The sequence below is a fragment of the Lolium perenne genome, chromosome 3, assembly GCF_019359855.2.
Source record: "Lolium perenne isolate Kyuss_39 chromosome 3, Kyuss_2.0, whole genome shotgun sequence".
In the NCBI taxonomy this organism is placed as follows: Eukaryota; Viridiplantae; Streptophyta; class Magnoliopsida; order Poales; family Poaceae; genus Lolium; species Lolium perenne.
In genome coordinates, this window is record NC_067246.2 from 240,944,459 (window position 1) to 240,964,796 (window position 20,338).

The following is a 20,338-nucleotide window of genomic DNA, read 5'->3' on the forward strand; positions in this document are numbered from 1 at the left end:
TTTGCAGTTATCAAAGCTGGATCTTTCAGTTAATTTGCAACTTGATGTTCTCGAAAACAAGGCATTTTTGCAACTTGGACACTGGAACAGGAAATCCAGTACAAGGAATCCTATCCTCTGCAAAGCCTTTTTGGCATTAAAAAGGGGGTTGAAGCTACGACCCGTAGTTATCACTGTACCCAAGTGCAAAGGTTTCCTATCACATCGTTGTCACGACATATGTGTTCTGATTTAAATTGCTGGCTTTTGATCATTAATTTCATATCACTTTTTTTATCACTACGAATATGAAACAGAGGTTTCTTAGTATGAAAAGCTATATGATATATAGAAGCACCATTTGTGTTGGTTTTGAAATTGTACATTTTTTGTTCGGAAAGCATACTAATTTCCTTCTCGCCTCAAAGCAGAACAAGCCTTCACAGGAGTTGGGAGTTCATAGAGAACTTCAACCCTGCAAAATCCAACTAGACTATATCAGTGATAGCTGAAACATGAAGAACTCTGACGACAACATATTTTATAAGCGTACATGCAGCTACCCACGTTTGCATACATGCTATCATTTACTTCATCAATACATCCAAAACACATGGATGTACAAGTATAAGCAAACTGCCTACCTACTAAATCATTTCATTCTCAATTTCATCTTGAGTGAAGAGAAATAAAGATATAGCTGTCGCATATACTTTACGTCTACTTGTTCACTTGTCCTTTTACATTCTAAATAACATGGTTTCGTTTCCTCGTAAATTTTTGCAGGTAAGCAAAGGTAGGCAGCTGCCCCCTTATGCTTGTATGGGCAACTGAGCATTCACGAACTCTGATAGTGAAGCATAGAGTAAAGAGTTCAGGATCCCAAATATGTTAAGCAAGCACACCATAAGTAAATGATATCATAAGTAAATTGTTATTTCCATCATAGCATATGCCCTTTTGTACTGCCTCAGTGATGACTCAGCAATATAAGACGCCCTAAATCTATATTGACAAGTTTCTATGGAATTGTTGAACCCTGCCAAGTTAAGCAAAAAAAAAGTGATTATTTGATGAATCTTCAGAACATAATAATCCCAGCAACATTTTTAACTTTGCTACTTGAATCGTGAACAAGAGAATATTCACATAATAGGTGTCAAAGTGCATACCATTCATCTGAGACAGGTATTGTTGAGCGAACAGTTGATTGTTCATGGACCTACAGATATTGAATCAGCTGAACTACATATTTGCCTCTCTTCGTAGTCTCGATTTCTCCAATCTACAGAAAATACATAACTTGAAATAACTGAGGGCGTATAACACAGGTTGCTATAAATCAATAAACTTTCTCAGGATTATACATCTGTAGTACCTCCGTCCATAAATAGATGTCAAAGATTTATTTAAATTCGGATGTATCTATACACTAAATTGTGTCTACATACATTCAAATTTAGACAAACTTTTGGCATCTATTTATGGACAGAGGTAGTAGTATTAATGCATCTTCCATAGCATGTTATAATAGATATTTTTGCATATCATCTGAGGGAAAGATCCAATCACCAGCATGTATCAACAAAGATGTAATGAATCATAAAGGTTGTAGTTTTCTCATTTAATGTTTTAGGGTTATGGTTCGCAGAATAAGAAAGGATCGGATTGAAACAACAGCAAATATCACACATATGGAATGAGGAATCCAACTTAATTGACACATACAATATGATGCAAGACCCAACATATCCTTGAAAACATGCACCGATGGAATGCCTCTCAAACACAAAAAAAAAAATAGTTCAGTGCAGAGTGAATTAGGTGCCAACAGTAACACCACAATTTGTTTGACTTGCTTGAGAGAACTCAATACTTATCAGCCATTTACTACAAAAAGGAAATAACTGGTGATTTTTTTTACCTTCAATCTCCCCAACCCACTGACAGAAACAACATCTCCAGCTTTGAGGGTAGCTCCACTTTTCGTAACCACTGACCAATTCACACGGACATCACCAGAACTGAACAAACAGAAATGCATGCTTATAATGAATTGCAGTCTGCTCACTAAACATGCAACAGACTAACGGCACTGTCCAGTATACATAAGAGAGTTCCAACTATCGATGTTATGGTAAAAATACCTTACTGAACATAAATTAGTAAATTAGCAGCTAATCATTCATACCTCATCATGCTACCAAGCTTTGTGCGTGAGATTTTAAATCCTGCACTGGCCACAGCATCAACCCGAAGTGATGATTCTACAGTTTTAGAAGATTTGGTCCTGCACTTAAATAATAGAGTTGAGTAGCTTTTTTCAGGGTATTACATCATAAAATTCTGTCATCCTAAGCATGCAGTATATGCACTAAGATATGAAATGACGTTTGAAACAAACCTTGGTGGCTCATACTCTATAGCAAGCAATGGAATCTGGGTGCATGAAATACCAACTTTCCCCACCTGTTCAATAAAATCCCGTTCAGAGTAAAACCATAATCAAAAGAATATGTATAATTTGCATACCAAATATAGTATTGAAAACTTCATGAACATCAGTCAAAGCTCATGAGAAGATCTGGGTGGAAACTCATAAATACAAGACTAACATGAAATGATTTTCTTGGGGGGTGATGTAACTGACCATAAAAACTAATATTGCAATGTGCTCCTGTTTCTTAATATAATGAGTTGAAAATAGATATAACAACCTGTAATATATGGTCATGTGCTCTGGATAACATTTAATGCATGGCACTGAATCATATATTCAGATTTCAGATATTTTCTGTCATACAGATAGGCACATAACTGAGAATGCACATATCCAGTTCGGGTAAACGAGAAAGCAGCAACACAACTAGGGAGATGCCTACCTTTTCTAGTGTGGAAGTCAGATAATCAACAAGTTCTGGATCAACAATGACCTGAGCACCTCTTTCCCCCTAATAAGAAAAGCAAAGAGATATCTCGAACAATGATAATGTGAAAAGGGACAAGGTGGACATAACATCCAGGAAATGAGTATTTGGGGAAAGTGTGGACCTGCAAAAGTATATCTCCAACTTTCTCCCTTGTTATTCCTGCCCCAAGAATAGCACCGAGAAAGTCACCATGAGAACAGGGTTCCAATCGGAAGTTTCCGGATATGCTGGGAAAGGCCTCAAAGTCAGCTTACATAAAAGATGGTGATAGCTACAATATAAAGTCGAGAAAACCTCAAAGCAGCAACTACATCTGGGTTACTTCTCATAGAGTCTGGATGTCCAACTGAAATTCGGCACCGCTCAGCCTAGATAAATATAAATCGTAGAGATGAGGAAAAACAAGGTATATAATATAAGCTATTAACCAGTCCTTTGTATTGAATTCTACCTGTGGATAACCCCCCTGAGCTACTGCTTTGATATCAGCTAACTTCTCGATTGCCAGCATAGCCTCCTTTATGATAGGCGGAGTAAGAAAACTGGTGTGGAAGACATCTCTTCGTTGGGAAGCCATTTGTGCCTGCAAAACAACCCGGAAAGGAATATTTATCTGGATGGCAAGGTTGGATAATGGCTGCATGGTACAGGTAATAACATTCAGGAAAGCTGGAACTATAGATCATTTTTGTGTGGCCTTTTGCCTCAAATTATGGTATTTTTGTGAGGTTTATATATATCTTTTCTTCTCTATTCAAGTCCATAAAATAGATTTGATTGACAAATCCAATCAATCAACTAGTTGGTTTGCTATTTATTGATTCCTGGGTTGGGTAACCCCAACATTTGCTTTGCTTGGACATCAGACTATGGCACAGCTATTCCCTTGATGTTTACTCTCTATTTAAAGGGAAAGGAATTTCTCACTATACTAAAATTTCCAATTTGGCATGTTTACCAGAGCTCAAGTACCAACCATCAGAAACCTTCCTCAGGTGCTATTTAAGGTCAGATTGGACTATTAATATTTCCGTTTTCCTGATCCAGGTTCACCTTGGACGCATACACTGCCCGAATCCAACGCGTGAACCGACTCATAAATAAGTTGGTTGATCTACTTTACTGGTTCCAGGATGGAAGCAGTATCAAGCTGGTCATTCCTCGATTGGCATCCGGAAGTCCAAAACAAGGAAAGCAGAAAAGTCACACATGCCACATAACCGAAAGATTAAATCATTGGTCAATTTTTGCTCCACATCCAGTAGTGATGTGTTGTTGCAGAATCAGGTGCTACACAGGGATAATTCTTCTAGCCATGGTATGCCTTCATGTATATTTCTTTGTGTCTGATCCAATCTAGCACTAATGATTTAGCGAACTGAGCTTGGTGGAACTGGGGTAACACAATGCAACTACTTTTTTCATGTGAGTTGCGGCTAAGCTTCTTTAAGATGTATTCAAGGCAAGGCGAACCTACACACTGAAACACGTAATATGGCCAGAGCTGTGATAGCTAATTTGAAACGGAGGGAGTAATCAACAAGCAAGTTTGTGTAATAGATGCCTTTGGCGTAGTTTCTTATTATGAGTTGTATCAGGAACTGAAACGCTGATTAGCTAGCTATCTTCTTTGTTTACTAGTAGCAAGGTGTGATGGGGTCGATATCAATAGCTGTGCAGAGGCCGAAGGAGGAGCTGAAGAGTGGATGCAGAGAGAGGGAGGGAGGTAGACAAGGCCTTACTTTTAAGTGAGCTGATAAAGATTGATCTTGTAAGCCTGTCCAAATATGTTAATTTGTCCGTTCGGTTATAGTAGCCAAAAACACATCAGTTAGTGCTGCTTGATGGTGTCCTTATTCTGGCACTTTAAGGTGAGGATTTTACCAGATGCAGATTAATGTTTAGAGCTTGCACATTATGGAACCCAAACAGCTCTTTAGAAATCTTATATATGTGTGTTTTTGTTTTTGGATAGTGCATGGTCTTAGACCTGGCTAAAATATTAGTTGTTCATTCTCTATTGAATAATCTTCTTGAAGATGTTTAGGGATAGTGCGTGTTCTGTTGAATAATCCTTATAAGCGCTACATGATGATTTTATAATTTAGTGAAAACGTAGGTGATTCCAGCATTTGGTCTCTGATGTTGATCAATCATTGTGGCTACAAATGCAGGCAATAAAAACTGTTCATACATATTTTATTGGCTTTATTTGACCTGGCTTATACTCTGTATGAAAACAAACATAAATAAGAAATTATAACTGTCATTAAAATGTTAGTGCTTAATTTCAATGTTAGTCGAGACTTCCATTACACTTGCGTGATTAGTATAATACAAAGCACAGATTTCTTAGAATCGCACCATGGTTGTAATGAATATGTTTTGGTTCATAAACTGTCATGATGTTTTGATAAGATATACAGCTTCATAACTTCAAGACTTGTGTTGGACGTGCACATTTACTAGTGAATATGCAAAAATGACGAGATATGTTATGTTTTAACCATATGTGACATTATAGGATATATCAGGATCAGCTTTATTTTTCCTTTTTTTCCCGAATTGAGAGGCCATTGCCCCGATGAACGGATCGTAGCGAACAAGAGGGGGGGTGAATGGATGCTACACAAATTTTATGTCTTTTTCAGTTTTTATGCGATGCGGAAGGTAAAGGTGATAGCTTTAGTGGTAGAGCTGTTCATAGTATGATCCTAGGCTAGTGCAACAAGCAAAGGAACCAAGCAAGATAATTAAGTTAGGGAGCGGGACAACCGGGGGGGCGCGGAGACGAGGCGAGTTTTGTTTCCCGCGGTTCCTCCCACAAAAGGGAGTATGTCTGCGTTGAGGAGGTGCTAGCCTCACACAAAAGGCTAGGCGGCCACACCACGAAAGAAGGCCTCACCTTCTTCCTCGAGAGAGCTCCACAAAGGGGCTCCCACTTCTACACTAAGGCACCGGTCGAGGCGGTGGTTCCTTCACAAGGTTGGGGCGAGCTCCACAACACCGGAGGCTCCCAACACCCTATGGGGCTAGCACAACTCCAAGCTAGCCTCCATAGGAGCACATCCTCCAAGATCCCACCATAGGAACCCTAACTCCAAGATCCACTAAGGACTAACAAGTATTGGCGAAATCTCTCTTGGTAGAACTATAGATCGGGGCCTCCTGAAAGGACACGGATGTCGCCTAGAGGGGGGGGGGGTGAATAGGCGATTTAAAACTTTTACGAGATGGGCTTAACAAATGCGGAATAAAACTAGCGTTTACTTTGTCAAGCCCAAAGCCTATATACTATGGTTCACCTATGTGCACCAACAACTTATTCTAAGCAAGAGTTCACCTATGTGCACCAACAACTTATGCTAAGCAATACAAGCAAGTATGTGATAGCAAGATATATATAACTTCAAGCACGATGGCTATCACAAGGTAAAGTGCATAAGTAAAGAGCTCGGGTATAGAGATAACCGAGGCACGCGGGAGACGATGATTTATCCCGGAGTTCACACTCTTGCGAGTGCTAATCTCCGGTGGAGAGGTGCGGTTGCTTAGTGCTCCCGAACGCCACAAGAGGCTCACCTTGAGGTGTGGTTGCTCGATGCACACCAACGCCACAAAGGCCTCACCCCAAGATGCGGTACTCACACCACACACCGAACGCCACGAAGGCGCCTCACCTAAATCTCCGGTGACCCTCGCCACAAAGGCCTAGGTCACGGTTCCACTAAGGGATTTCCTTCGAGGCGGAAACCGGGCCTTACACAAAGATTGGGGCACACATCCACAACTTAATTGGAGGCTCCCAACAAACCGCCACAAAGGCCTAGAGTCCGTCTAGGGTTCCAAGAACCCAAGAGTAACAACCTTCTTGCTTTCACCACCACGAATCACCGTGGAGAACTCAAACCGATGCACCAAATGCAATGGCAAGAACACCACAAAGATGCTCAAGTCCTTCTCTCTCAAATTCCAACAAAGCTACAAAAGCTATTGGGGGAATAAGAGAGGAAGAACAAAGGAATTCACAAAGAACACCAAGATCAAGATCTAGAGAGTTCCACTCACAAAGAGATGGATTTGATTGGTAGAAATGTAGATCTAGATCTCCTCTCTCTTTTCCCTCAAATGGGGGCAAGAATCATGGAGGGATTGAGAGATAGAGCAAGCTTCTCTAGTTCAACAATGGAGGAGAGAGAGAGTAAGAGAAGCACAGCCCAAGGAGGAAGAAGGGGGGTATTTATACCCCCCAAGAAAATCGAGCCGTTTGGGCAAAAACAGTGGCCGGATATTCCGGCCCAAGTTGGGGCCGGATTATCCTGGGGGCCGGATAATCCGGCCTCGTGGACAAAACCTGGACAAAATCCGGCCAAAAATCCGGCCCCTATCCAGAGCTGCTTTTCTTCCGGTCCTTAGACGATTTGGGGGCCGGATATTTCCGAAATATCCGGCCCGGATAATCCGGCCCGGATATTTCCAAAATATCCGGCCTAAGAAAACTGCAGAAACACCAAAACTAAAACGGGCATAACTTTTGCATCCGGACTCCGATTTCGATGATCTTGGGCTCGTTGAAATCACAACAACGAGCTCTACAACAATATGCATAGAAACATCATAGTCCAGCAAAGGAGGATAGAAACAAATGAAGAAAGGTTTGACCTATCTCAAAAAGACATACCGGTAAAACCTCCAATCTTGAAAATGCAACAAGTTGCCCATGGAAAAACCATTCTCAATGAACTAGAGCTTGTCATGAGAATAAGCACAAGCTCTAAAACATCACATGGATAAGATCCAAATAAAACCAAGAAAGATGATGAACCAAACTCGAAAACGCAACAAGTGATCTATGCGAAATCCGTTTCGATGAACTAGAGCTTGTCATGAGAATAAGCACAAGCTCTAAAACATCACATGGATAAGGTCCAAATAACAACCAAGAAAGATGATGAACCAAACTCGAAAACGCAACAAGTGATCTATGCGAAATCCGTTTCGATGAACTAGAGCTTGTCATGAGAATAAGCACAAGCTCTAAAACATCACATGGATAAGGTCCAAATAACAACCAAGAAAGATGATGCAAGGATGCAAAGGTTTGAGCTCTCTCCGAACGATACGATCGAGTTACTCACTCGAGAGCCCTCTTGATAGTACGGCAACTAAACTATAAACCGGTCTCCAACTACACTATGAGACCGGTGAGAAACAAACCCTATCAAGAGCAAACCTTATACTTGCGCATTCCACTTGAGCTCGATGACGACGATCTTGACCTCAACAAGATGGAACGCCTTTCTTGCTTGTGCTTGCTTGACGAAGTCTTGTGGATTGCTCCCCCATAATCCACCATGGGAGAGCTTCTTCTTCGGCGCATCTTCACATATCCATGATCACCATATGGATGGCAAGACTCAAGCAAAGGATCTCTTCGAGATGGCTCATCTTGAACTTGCACTTCATTTCTTCATTCTTCATCATGTTGATGTCTTGAAGTAGCTTGAGGGCTCACTTCATCTTCATCTTCAAGACATACTTGACACTTGATATCCTTCATCAATTTCTTCTTATTGCAACCTTGAAGCCAACATATGGTTCAAGAATTGCCTATGGACAACTCCTACAAATATAACTCAATGCAAACATTAGTCCATAGGGATTGTCATTAATTACCAAAACCACACATGGGGGCTCCATGCACTTTCAATCTCCCCCATTTTGGTAATTGATGACAATCTCTTTGAGAGGGTTTATATAAGGAATTTAAGTAACAAATAAGTTGAATATATAGAGCAAACTCCCCCATAATATATGCATGTGTGAATGATCTTGACTTTCATTGCATATATTGGCATTCAAAGCCTAGTGGAGTTTCCTCTAAATATTCAACTATGCAAAGCAACAAGATGCAATGCAATAAAGGCACATGCTTAAGCACAAAGCAAAGACATAACCAAATTCCCTTAAACCCTCCAAACTTCTCCCCCATTGGCACCAATTGCCGAAATGGGTGAAAAATTTAAAAGGCTAATATAGTGAGAGTTCCTCCATAGCGTGTGCATTTCTCATAATTTGAGTGGAATCAAATGCACATATCCAATGGCGAATATTCGGAAGGAATCACACTATAGATAGGATCAAAGATTGCAAAAAGATAACAAAGTCAAGAAGCTTCAACAAATGAAGCAAGCAACCAAATGAATCACAAAGAGGATACCAAAAGAAAGATAGATATTATGATAAGATCAAGAAGATTGCTCTAAATAATATGAGGAAGCTCCCCAAGGTTTGTGCACAAAACTAGACAATTTGCATTGGAGTATAAAGTGCACAAACATGGAATCATCACTCCCATAATATCATTCAAAAACAAAAGATACCAAGTGAATCAAACTCTAATGATCACCACAAGATAGTGCTCTAAATCAAATGAGGAAGCTCCCCAAGGTACATGCATAAATTAAAATGTTGTATTTGAATACAATATGCATAACATGGAATCCTCACTCCCTCATTACCATTTAAAACACAAACATTTGGAATAGATCATAGATAGAGAAATAAGCTTAACACTTGCAACAAACAAATAGTTGAGCAAAAAGTAAGAGGCACCATAATAAAAGGCTCAACCAAGAAGATATGTGAAAGGCATGATAAAGCATATTATAAGACTATTATATGGATGAGCAAAAAGCATCATCATAGTCTTCAATGAATTATATTTCTTAGCATGACCAATCAACATGCAACAAATAAAAAAGATATCAAATGGAGATGTATCATCTCTTATGTGTATAAGTTTCTCTAAGTGGACAATATCACAAAGATATTTATCCACAAAGAAACATGCACACACCAAATAGATACACAAGAAAAATAGCATGATATCCAAGACGAAGTCATGCAATATACCAATAAGATTTTTGCTTAATAGCATGGCCAAAGGCTCAATATTATCTTATTGTACATTCATGAACTTCAACCACAAACAACTAAAATACATCACAAATATCAACAAGGGATAGAAGATAGTTGGGATGCATTTGAGAAAGGCAACAAGTATCACAAACGGGATACCAAAAGAAGTAACTAAATTTGCACTTTCATCTATATTGCACATGTGAGAGCCTTGAGGAATTGATATGCAACAAAATTGCTAGATAGGCATAGTTGGGATGGATGAATCATGAGCATGATTTAAAATACTTCCCAACACATGCACTCATCTCAAATTACTCACATTCACAATAAAGAGGTTTCATTAAGACTTTTGCAAGAAGCACAACATTTGCAAATCAAGAGATTCATGCCAAGATGCAACCATAAGGTTGGATACAAGAAAAGTATGCATGAGAAGATACTTGTTACCAAGATAGCATTGGTGTGGATGTAGTAGATATGTGTTCGTTGATCATCCTAGCTTGCCTCACGTTACCATTGAGTCACCACTTCTTTCCAAGAGTGAGACAAGCATTCAATGCATATCCATTGTACCTAACACAAAGGTAAGTACAAAATGGTCCCCAAACTAATTGGGTCCGAAGTAGTTAGACACACTACAACATATAGGACAAACTCCACAATTCTATGTGCATATAGATATGAAATTGAATTTCATGCACATCTTAGCCAAATTAGGATTTGATGGAGTTTACCCTATATATTGGATCAAAGAAAGTGACACATGCCATAAGATATACATATATTAAATATGCATGCACAATACTTTCAAGAACCAAAGGAAGATACAATTTGGACAAAACACCAAATAAACCAAGAGACAATGGTTGTCCAAATTATATCAAAGAATCAAATCAACACAAGATTGACTCCAAAGACTTATCTCATTATAAGAAGCTAATTAAACCTAAGCACAAAGGAATGAGATAACCAACTCCCAAGAGAGCAAGGTTCCAACAAATAAACCAAACCCTCGACACTTTTTATGATGGCACACAGTACCAAAAAGAAAATTTATGACTCCCAAAACCAAATTTTTGATAAAGATCAAGAGAAGTTTATATAACAAATATAGGAGAGCTCCCCAAGATTAGTGCATTATCTAGGATTTAGAATATGGATACAAAATGCACACAACTAGGATCATCACACTACCTATATCTACAAAAAAAAAGCTAAGAAAGTTTGAATAGAAAAAAGAACACATGGGAGTCAAAGCACAACAAATTCATGGCAATAAATAAGGCAATTTAAACACAAGATCCATAAGATGCAAGGAAGACACATGGGAGTCAAAGCACAACAAATTCATGGCAATAAATAAGGCAATTTAAACACAAGAGCCAATGTAGATATGATCAATAAATATCTACCTCATAATTGATTACCAATTGTCCTAGGACAAGAGGTATTAGGAAATATTTCCGGTGGTAGTTTGTAAGTATACATAAGATCATATTTACAACGAACAAAGCATATGGTAAAAGATAAGAGTTAACCATCATGCAAAGAAAGTTTCTTGATAGCTTCATTTAGTCATACCAACATGCAAGGCAATTAATAGTATTCATACCAACATGCAAAGCAATTAATAGTATTCATACCAACATGCAAAGCAATTAATAGTATTCATACCAACATGCAAAGCAATTAATAGTATGACTTGAAGCACATGGTTTTCCAAAAATGTATTGAGGGACACGTTGTGAAAAACCATGCCAAGAAAAACTTACACAAATAAGATCCACAAAGATATTAGCAATGAAGCCATTTAAGCAAATTGGAGCTTGTTTGAGCAAACATGCCACATAGGAGAGATAATCTACAATATCAATTCTATGTGACACAACCTCAAATGTTCACATTTCCTAGGCTTGTAATATGCACAAAGCTTATTACTCCCCCATAATGTGATAAGGAATTTATTTTCACAAGAGGCAAATAAGATCCAACTAGAGATATTAATGAACATTAGAATTTGAATTTCTCATGAAGATGACATACCACATAGAGACTAGATAATCTTGCAATATCAATTCTAAGTGATATTCCTCATGTACACACATTGTTAGGATTGTGAAATTCCTAAAGGCATATCACTCCCCCAAAATGTTATAGTCCAATAATCTCTCATAAGAGCCATATAAGATACAACAAGATGCAAAGAGGCTCCAACACAAGCACAAATACATGGTGTGCAACCTAACATACATAGCCTTGATTTCTCAAGAAAAACACGTAGGATGCACAACATATACAAACACATGTTAGGAACAAAACTAACACATGCAAAGGGGCGAGTAACTTTCAATATAAATGAGTTGAGCACATGTTACCGCAAGGAGGAACATTGGGTGTATGATAGAAGTAAGATAACCAAAAGACTTGGCTTGAGATAGTATAAATGATGAAGATCCCTTAACTCTTCATGATGTAGCCAAGTCTCCAATGCCCTCCAACAAGCACCTATTGATCAAGTTTTGGATTGTTGGTCCCCAACTAAGTTGGGTCCTAAGAGGTTAGTCACAATAGGCCTGGCAACCCAAATGGTTCTTTTCTTGACACCACTTTGAGCACCAACAAATTTGGCAAACACATTGCCACCCTCATCCTTACGAAGAGAATAAACATCATCAATGGTGATAGAGTTGGATGAGGTACCAATAGTGCAAAAGGAGGAGATGTGACCCTTCTCACGGCATATGTAGCAAGTTCTTTTCTTCTCCTTCTTCTCACTAGATTTCTCCACAATGGGAGCATTGGCTTGATTCTTCTTGGGAAGTGGCATTTCTTCAACTTGAGGTTGAATATGAGTTTGAGCTTGAGGCCGCTTCCCTTTTTGCTTCTTCTTCAAAGGGCAAGATCTAACATGGTGCCCTTCAATTTTGCACTTGAAGCAAACGATCTTGGCCGGGTCTTTGACTTGTACTTTGCCCTTCTTCTTCTTGTTGTTCTTGGACTTGATCTTGTTGTTGGAGTTGAATCCAAGTCCACTCTTGTCATTGGGGGATTGTTGCACACTTAACATCTTATCAAGTTTGCATTTCCCTTCATGACCCTTTACCAAGTCGTTCTTCAAAGAAGAGACTTGGGCCTTGAGCTCTTTGATTTCCTCTACATGGTTAGTAACAACACAAGTACTAGTGGAAGTAGAACCTTCATTGTTAGAGCAACAAGGCAATGAAGATAATTCATCACAAGATTTAGCAATATTATGAGTGGATGAATTACTAGGACTAGCACATGGCAATATAACATTTTGAGTAGTAGTGCTAGTACCCACATGAGGCTCACAAGGTGTTGCCTTAGATATTATAGCCTCATGAGCTAACTTTAGCCTATCATGAGAGGCTAGAAGATCCTCATAGGAGCTAGAAAGCTTTCCATGAATTTCTCCCAATTTCCCATAATTGCTAGTTAGCAAATCAAGTTGAGCCCTTAGCTCAACATTCTCCTTCAAGGTAGATGCTTCACAAGAAGTAGAGTTAGTAGCACAAGCATCATTATCAATAGCAATAGGAGAAGGCAAGTTGGCATGCACTTTTAGATAAGAAGCTTTAAGTTGCTCATGCGACTCGGTGAGTTTGGTGAGCGCACTCTCAATGACCCTTGAGCCCTTTTTGAGTTGCTCAAAATCCTCAAGGAGTTTAGCATTAACAAACACAAGCTTATCATTTTTTAGCTTTAGTTCATTTGCCATCTCAAGAGCTCTATCATGGTTTTCCTTTTCTCTAGACAATTCTAGAGCAAAGGTCTCCTCAAGAGCTTCCTTGATGGTTTGTTCTTCTTCAAGTTCATTCTTTAAAGATGCTACATCATCGGCATACTCTCGTTCAAGAGCACCCTTTTTATCAATGGTGTTCTCATGCATCCAAATAAGTTTTTGGCTCTCAATAGCGGTAGTCAAGATTTCAAAGAAGTGAGTGCTAGCAATTTTATCTTTGCAAATAATCTTGAATACACTCTTACCCTTATCGCGTAGAGAGACAACCCAATCCTCTTCTTCATAAACATCCTCATCCTTATCACCACGAGAAGTATGAGGTTCCATGGTAGGAGATACCGTGGAACCCTTGGCCATAAGGCACATATGAGAACCGTGAGATAAAGATGAGGAGTTACTTGAGGCTCCTTTCAAGATCTTGTCTTGACCAATAGAATCTTTGGTTTCCTCTACAATGTTAGTCACACAACAACTAGAGGAAATAGAAGCATTTTTATCATGGCCACAAGACAAAGCAAGCATATCATCATTAGATTTATTCAAGCAACTTACACATGATATGCAAGGACTATCAACACAAGCATGTAAATCATTTCTAGTGCTAGATGTGTTTGAGTCCGTAGATGAAACATTGCATTGAGATAGAGATGAAGAATCATCAATAGAAAGCTTAATATCAACATTGCAATTTTCATCACCACTCACCATATCATTACCTTGTGTCTTGACACACTTTGGTGAAGTGGATGAAGATGAGAACTCATCACGGCCGGAAGTGGAAGCAATGCAATCATCCTTAATAATATTGGACACATCATATTTATCTTGAATTTTTGTCCATAACTCATGAGCGCTCCCAAAAGGCATGATTGAAGAAGTAACTACATTGCTCACAACAATGGAAAACACATGAGAAGCAAGAGCATCGAGGCAAGAGTTTTTCTCCTCCTCAAGAGATAAATTTTGAGGATCCTTAGGAGAAGAAAAACCCATGCCAAGAAATCGCTCCATGTCCGGAGACATACGCCGCAAAATATTAAGCACATAAATTTTCCATAGATCATAATTTGTGCCATCAAATATAACCAAGTTATTGTGCGCTAATCCCCTAACCGACATCTTTACTCTCAAGGCGGTGAAGCCTAAGAATGAGAGACCTTGCTCGATACCAATTGAAAGGACACGGATGTCGCCTAGAGGGGGGGTGAATAGGCGATTTAAAACTTTTACGAGATGGGCTTAACAAATGCGGAATAAAACTAGCGTTTACTTTGTCAAGCCCAAAGCCTATATACTATGGTTCACCTATGTGCACCAACAACTTATTCTAAGCAAGAGTTCACCTATGTGCACCAACAACTTATGCTAAGCAATACAAGCAAGTATGTGATAGCAAGATATATATAACTTCAAGCACGATGGCTATCACAAGGTAAAGTGCATAAGTAAAGAGCTCGGGTATAGAGATAACCGAGGCACGCGGGAGACGATGATTTATCCCGGAGTTCACACTCTTGCGAGTGCTAATCTCCGGTGGAGAGGTGCGGTTGCTTAGTGCTCCCGAACGCCACAAGAGGCTCACCTTGAGGTGTGGTTGCTCGATGCACACCAACGCCACAAAGGCCTCACCCCAAGATGCGGTACTCACACCACACACCGAACGCCACGAAGGCGCCTCACCTAAATCTCCGGTGACCCTCGCCACAAAGGCCTAGGTCACGGTTCCACTAAGGGATTTCCTTCGAGGCGGAAACCGGGCCTTACACAAAGATTGGGGCACACATCCACAACTTAATTGGAGGCTCCCAACAAACCGCCACAAAGGCCTAGAGTCCGTCTAGGGTTCCAAGAACCCAAGAGTAACAACCTTCTTGCTTTCACCACCACGAATCACCGTGGAGAACTCAAACCGATGCACCAAATGCAATGGCAAGAACACCACAAAGATGCTCAAGTCCTTCTCTCTCAAATTCCAACAAAGCTACAAAAGCTATTGGGGGAATAAGAGAGGAAGAACAAAGGAATTCACAAAGAACACCAAGATCAAGATCTAGAGAGTTCCACTCACAAAGAGATGGATTTGATTGGTAGAAATGTAGATCTAGATCTCCTCTCTCTTTTCCCTCAAATGGGGGCAAGAATCATGGAGGGATTGAGAGATAGAGCAAGCTTCTCTAGTTCAACAATGGAGGAGAGAGAGAGTAAGAGAAGCACAGCCCAAGGAGGAAGAAGGGGGGTATTTATACCCCCCAAGAAAATCGAGCCGTTTGGGCAAAAACAGGGCCGGATATTCCGGCCCAAGTTGGGGCCGGATTATCCGGGGGCCGGATAATCCGGCCTCAGGGACAAAACCTGGACAAAATCCGGCCAAAAATCCGGCCCCTATCCAGAGCTGCTTTTCTTCCGGTCCTTAGACGATTTCGGGGGGGCCGGATATTTCCGAAATATCCGGCCCGGATAATCCGGCCCGGATATTTCCAAAATATCCGGCCTAAGAAAACTGCAGAAACACCAAAACTAAAACGGGCATAACTTTTGCATCCGGACTCCGATTTCGATGATCTTGGGCTCGTTGAAATCACAACAACGAGCTCTACAACAATATGCATAGAAACATCATAGTCCAGCAAAGGAGGATAGAAACAAATGAAGAAAGGTTTGACCTATCTCAAAAAGACATACCGGTAAAACCTCCAATCTTGAAAATGCAACAAGTTGCCCATGGAAAAACCATTCTCAATGAACTAGAGCTTGTCATGAGAATAAGCACAAGCTCTAAAACATCACATGGATAAGATCCAAATAAAACCAAGAAAGATGATGAACCAAACTCGAAAACGCAACAAGTGATCTATGCGAAATCCGTTTTCGATGAACTAGAGCTTGTCATGAGAATAAGCACAAGCTCTAAAACATCACATGGATAAGGTCCAAATAACAACCAAGAAAGATGATGAACCAAACTCGAAAACGCAACAAGTGATCTATGCGAAATCCGTTTTCGATGAACTAGAGCTTGTCATGAGAATAAGCACAAGCTCTAAAACATCACATGGATAAGGTCCAAATAACAACCAAGAAAGATGATGCAAGGATGCAAAGGTTTGAGCTCTCTCCGAACGATACGATCGAGTTACTCACTCGAGAGCCCTCTTGATAGTACGGCAACTAAACTATAAACCGGTCTCCAACTACACTATGAGACCGGTGAGAAACAAACCCTATCAAGAGCAAACCTTATACTTGCGCATTCCACTTGAGCTCGATGACGACGATCTTGACCTCAACAAGATGGAACGCCTTTCTTGCTTGTGCTTGCTTGACGAAGTCTTGTGGATTGCTCCCCCATAATCCACCATGGGAGAGCTTCTTCTTCGGCGCATCTTCACATATCCATGATCACCATATGGATGGCAAGACTCAAGCAAAGGATCTCTTCGAGATGGCTCATCTTGAACTTGCACTTCATTTCTTCATTCTTCATCATGTTGATGTCTTGAAGTAGCTTGAGGGCTCACTTCATCTTCATCTTCAAGACATACTTGACACTTGATATCCTTCATCAATTTCTTCTTATTGCAACCTTGAAGCCAACATATGGTTCAAGAATTGCCTATGGACAACTCCTACAAATATAACTCAATGCAAACATTAGTCCATAGGGATTGTCATTAATTACCAAAACCACACATGGGGGCTCCATGCACTTTCACCTCCTCCACCACTCCTCAAAGTTTGAGCAAGATTGGTTGGGTGGGTGGGGAGATCCTCAAGGTTTAAGCTCAGCAACAATGGAGGGGAGAGAGAGAGAGAAGAGATAAAAATGAGCTAGGGAAGAAGGGGCCTTTTTATAGGGCCCCTCAAATCCAACCTGATAAGGGGGATCCCAGCAGATCCTCCTAGGTGTTGCCCGATTTTTCACAGTGAGAACCCGGGTAGATAGAATCTCCCAACAACGCGACAAACGCAGCCTGGAGAAGAGGGAACGAATCCAGCAAGCAAGGGAGACGGGGCGACTGCAACCTCCAATGGCCGCCGGAGAGGCGCTGCATGCGACGGCTGCCCGCGCGAGCTTGGACGCGATGGAAGCCATGTCCTAGGTCGTAGGGGATTGGATCTGGATATCGGGTTGGTTCGGTGTGGGCTCTAAATATATGGAGGACCTCTCGGCTAGAGCCGGGAGAGCTAAGATCGTCTTTATCTACACAACCTGAAGCTCTTGATGCCTTCTCAAATTGTGGGAAGAAGCCCCAAAATCCACTGAATTAACCAAGAAATGGGCTTTGCATCTATTAGATACACAGATGGCTAACTTCATGTGGAATGATGAGGAAGGCAATCACAAAATTAACCTAGCTAACTGGCCTTCCATCTGCATGAAAAAAGGATTTTGGAGGTTTGGGGATTCCCAACCTACAAGATTTAAGCATCTGCCTAATTGGATCTTGGATCAAAAGATACATCCAGAGTGAGGGAGCACTCTGGAGAAAAGTTTTAGATGCTAAATATACACAAAAAATTTAAATATACTATCATGCCATGATCTCCAACCTTCCACCTTCTGGAAAGGAGTGCTGTGGGCATCAAAAGCAGTTAAATTTGGTTATAAATGGCAAATCCGTAAAGTTTTGGGAGGACATCTGGTTTGGGAATTCTCCTTTAGCTACCCAATTTTGGGACCTGTATTTTGTTTCTAACCAACAAAACAAAACAATTTTTGAAATTTGAGATAGCCATGAGATTACGGGAAATTTTAGAAGGACTTTCACTTAAGATACAGTGGCAAGAACTGCTGGAAGTGGCTAGATCCATTTCTTTCTCCAATGAGGAGGACCAATTAATCTGGCAATACAATTCTTCTGGGGTTTATTCTTCTAGTTTCTTATATGCTAGTATCAACTTTAGAGGGATTACCCCTGTTTATCTTCCTGCTGTTTGGAAACTCGAGATTCCACCTAGGGTTCAAGTTTTTCTCTGGCTCCTCCCAGAACAAGATTATGACTAGAGATAACCTTAGAGTTAGAGAAATTCCAAAACCTATGGAATGTGAAATGTGCACTAAATTTGAAACTGTGCAACATCTCATGTTTGAATGTATTGTATCTAGAGCCCTTTGGGATTTGGTTGAAGAGTTTTTTGATGTGCATGTGTCCAATTTTGAATCCATTGCTACTAAATGGCTTTGTAATAAGAAATTCATGCCTTTCAATGTAGTTTCCTCTGCTGTCCTCTAGGGCTTGTGGCTGAATAGAAATAATCTTGTGTTTTAACAAGGGTACTTGAATCAATTTGAAATAGGTTTGGCGCTTGGTTTACTTCTTCCTTCAGGATTGGAAGAAACCTTTCAAGGATCTAGAAAATGGAAAAAACGTTTAATTCATGGACCTGCTGGCCAATTTGAAAGCTCCACTCTGCCTTCCTATGGGGTGAGATGCCCCACCTTCGACTGGAACTCGAGCTATGAAGGAAGGGCAACACTAACGTATCTCCTCGACAATCCTGGTGAATCACACAAAATCCATGTGGTGATGTGATCTTCAGGAAAGCGCAAAGAAGAAATGCCTCCGGGAGTCGCCGGTGAAGGAGAAATTCAGATGGAAAGCTAAAGGGCATCCTGTCCTTTTCCTGCTCTGGACCGTTTGAGCTGTAGTTTTAAGTAGACATGTTCTAAGTTTCGTTTAATCTGTACTGCTGCTGTTTTCGGAGGTAGCTGGTATTTCGGGAGTAGCTGGGATGGCAGCTACTTCCCCAGCGAGCTTTGAAAACAAGCAGATCGGTTTGTTTTATTTTCAGTTTTTTCCTGTTTCCTTTTTTCCTTTTAGCGAACTTTAAACTCCATGTAAGACATTATTTGGTACTAGTGTTTTAGTGGAGATTAGTGGGGATAATACTCTAGAGTATTTGGTGAATCTCTGATGTTATCCAATCCCCACAAAACCCTATCCCCAATCCACTAATAAAAGAATTTGGCTTCTTTTCTATGAATGGAGCTGGGGAGTGATCCCTGTTGATTAAAAAAAATCAAACAAGAAATCCACACGTCAAATATGTACTGCATTATCATCAACCATCTAATTACCGATAAACGGAATTTTTTTTTGCGAAACATAAACGGAATGCTCACTAATTCGCGACGGTACTAGTTCAATGGAAAAAAACAATGAGCTGGAGAAAGAGATAACCATATCCAGAATGTCCATGACTTCCTCGATTACATGCCTGTGCACGCTCCCCTTGGCAGATGAATCGCCGACCGCGGCCGGCGCGACGGCGAGGGCCACGCCACACCGCCCTGCGCATGGGCGGCCAGGTCTTAAACCACAGCTCAATCAGGGAAATATCAGACGAAGCAATGGATAAGTGCGTACCTCGAGCGAAGAAGTGGAGCGGTGTGGAAACAGCGCGGCGCCGGGAAGGGAAGTGGGGGAGTCGCCGGAGAGGCCTCGCCAACGCGACGGCCGCCGCCATCCTTTCTCAGTGCCGGCCAAGCCGCCTGTTCTTCCCACTTTTCTTTCTGTGATGACTGAAGCGTGTCGTGCTTGGCGGTCGCCCAACCGAGGGATATTTTATAATTTGCCACACATTACATTGGATCTTTATAATTTGCCACACATTACTTTGTCTTTTACTATTTGCCACACATTACACTCATTCCTTTATAATTTGCCCTAATACCAACTTTACAGCTCTATTATAATTTTTTACTCCAAAATACTTTGTGAAATACCGTAACTGTACGTAT

At 40.5% G+C, this 20,338-nt stretch overlaps 1 protein-coding gene and 1 long non-coding RNA gene across 4 annotated transcripts; one reads left to right on the plus strand and one right to left on the minus strand.

Annotated features, from left to right (window-relative positions):
• LOC127343843 (uncharacterized) lies at positions 1 to 20,123 on the minus strand. 3 transcript variants are annotated; one of them, XM_051370036.2, is made up of 12 exons: positions 19,965 to 20,123; positions 19,779 to 19,888; positions 3,361 to 3,492; positions 3,204 to 3,277; positions 3,031 to 3,136; positions 2,862 to 2,930; positions 2,384 to 2,448; positions 2,171 to 2,269; positions 1,904 to 2,003; positions 1,152 to 1,264; positions 547 to 623; positions 1 to 454 (listed from the first exon to the last, which is right to left on the minus strand). In XM_051370036.2, exons 1-10 carry the CDS (start codon positions 20,062 to 20,064, stop codon positions 1,202 to 1,204), a joined length of 918 nt encoding a protein of 305 aa, XP_051225996.1. In that variant the 5' UTR covers positions 20,065 to 20,123; the 3' UTR covers positions 1 to 454; positions 547 to 623; positions 1,152 to 1,201. The 3 variants fall into 3 exon arrangements, with proteins under 3 accessions (XP_051225996.1, XP_051225993.1, XP_051225995.1); XM_051370033.2 differs by lacking the exon at positions 547 to 623 and having other exon boundaries at positions 19,965 to 20,122; XM_051370035.2 differs by lacking the exons at positions 1 to 454; positions 547 to 623 and adding an exon at positions 853 to 1,018 and having other exon boundaries at positions 19,965 to 20,122.
• On the plus strand, positions 3,447 to 4,779 carry LOC127343844 (uncharacterized). The gene is made up of 3 exons (XR_007877547.2): positions 3,447 to 3,559; positions 3,871 to 3,916; positions 4,042 to 4,779. It is a non-coding gene; the product is annotated as an uncharacterized lncRNA (long non-coding RNA).
• Positions 20,124 to 20,338: the final 215 nt, after the last annotated feature.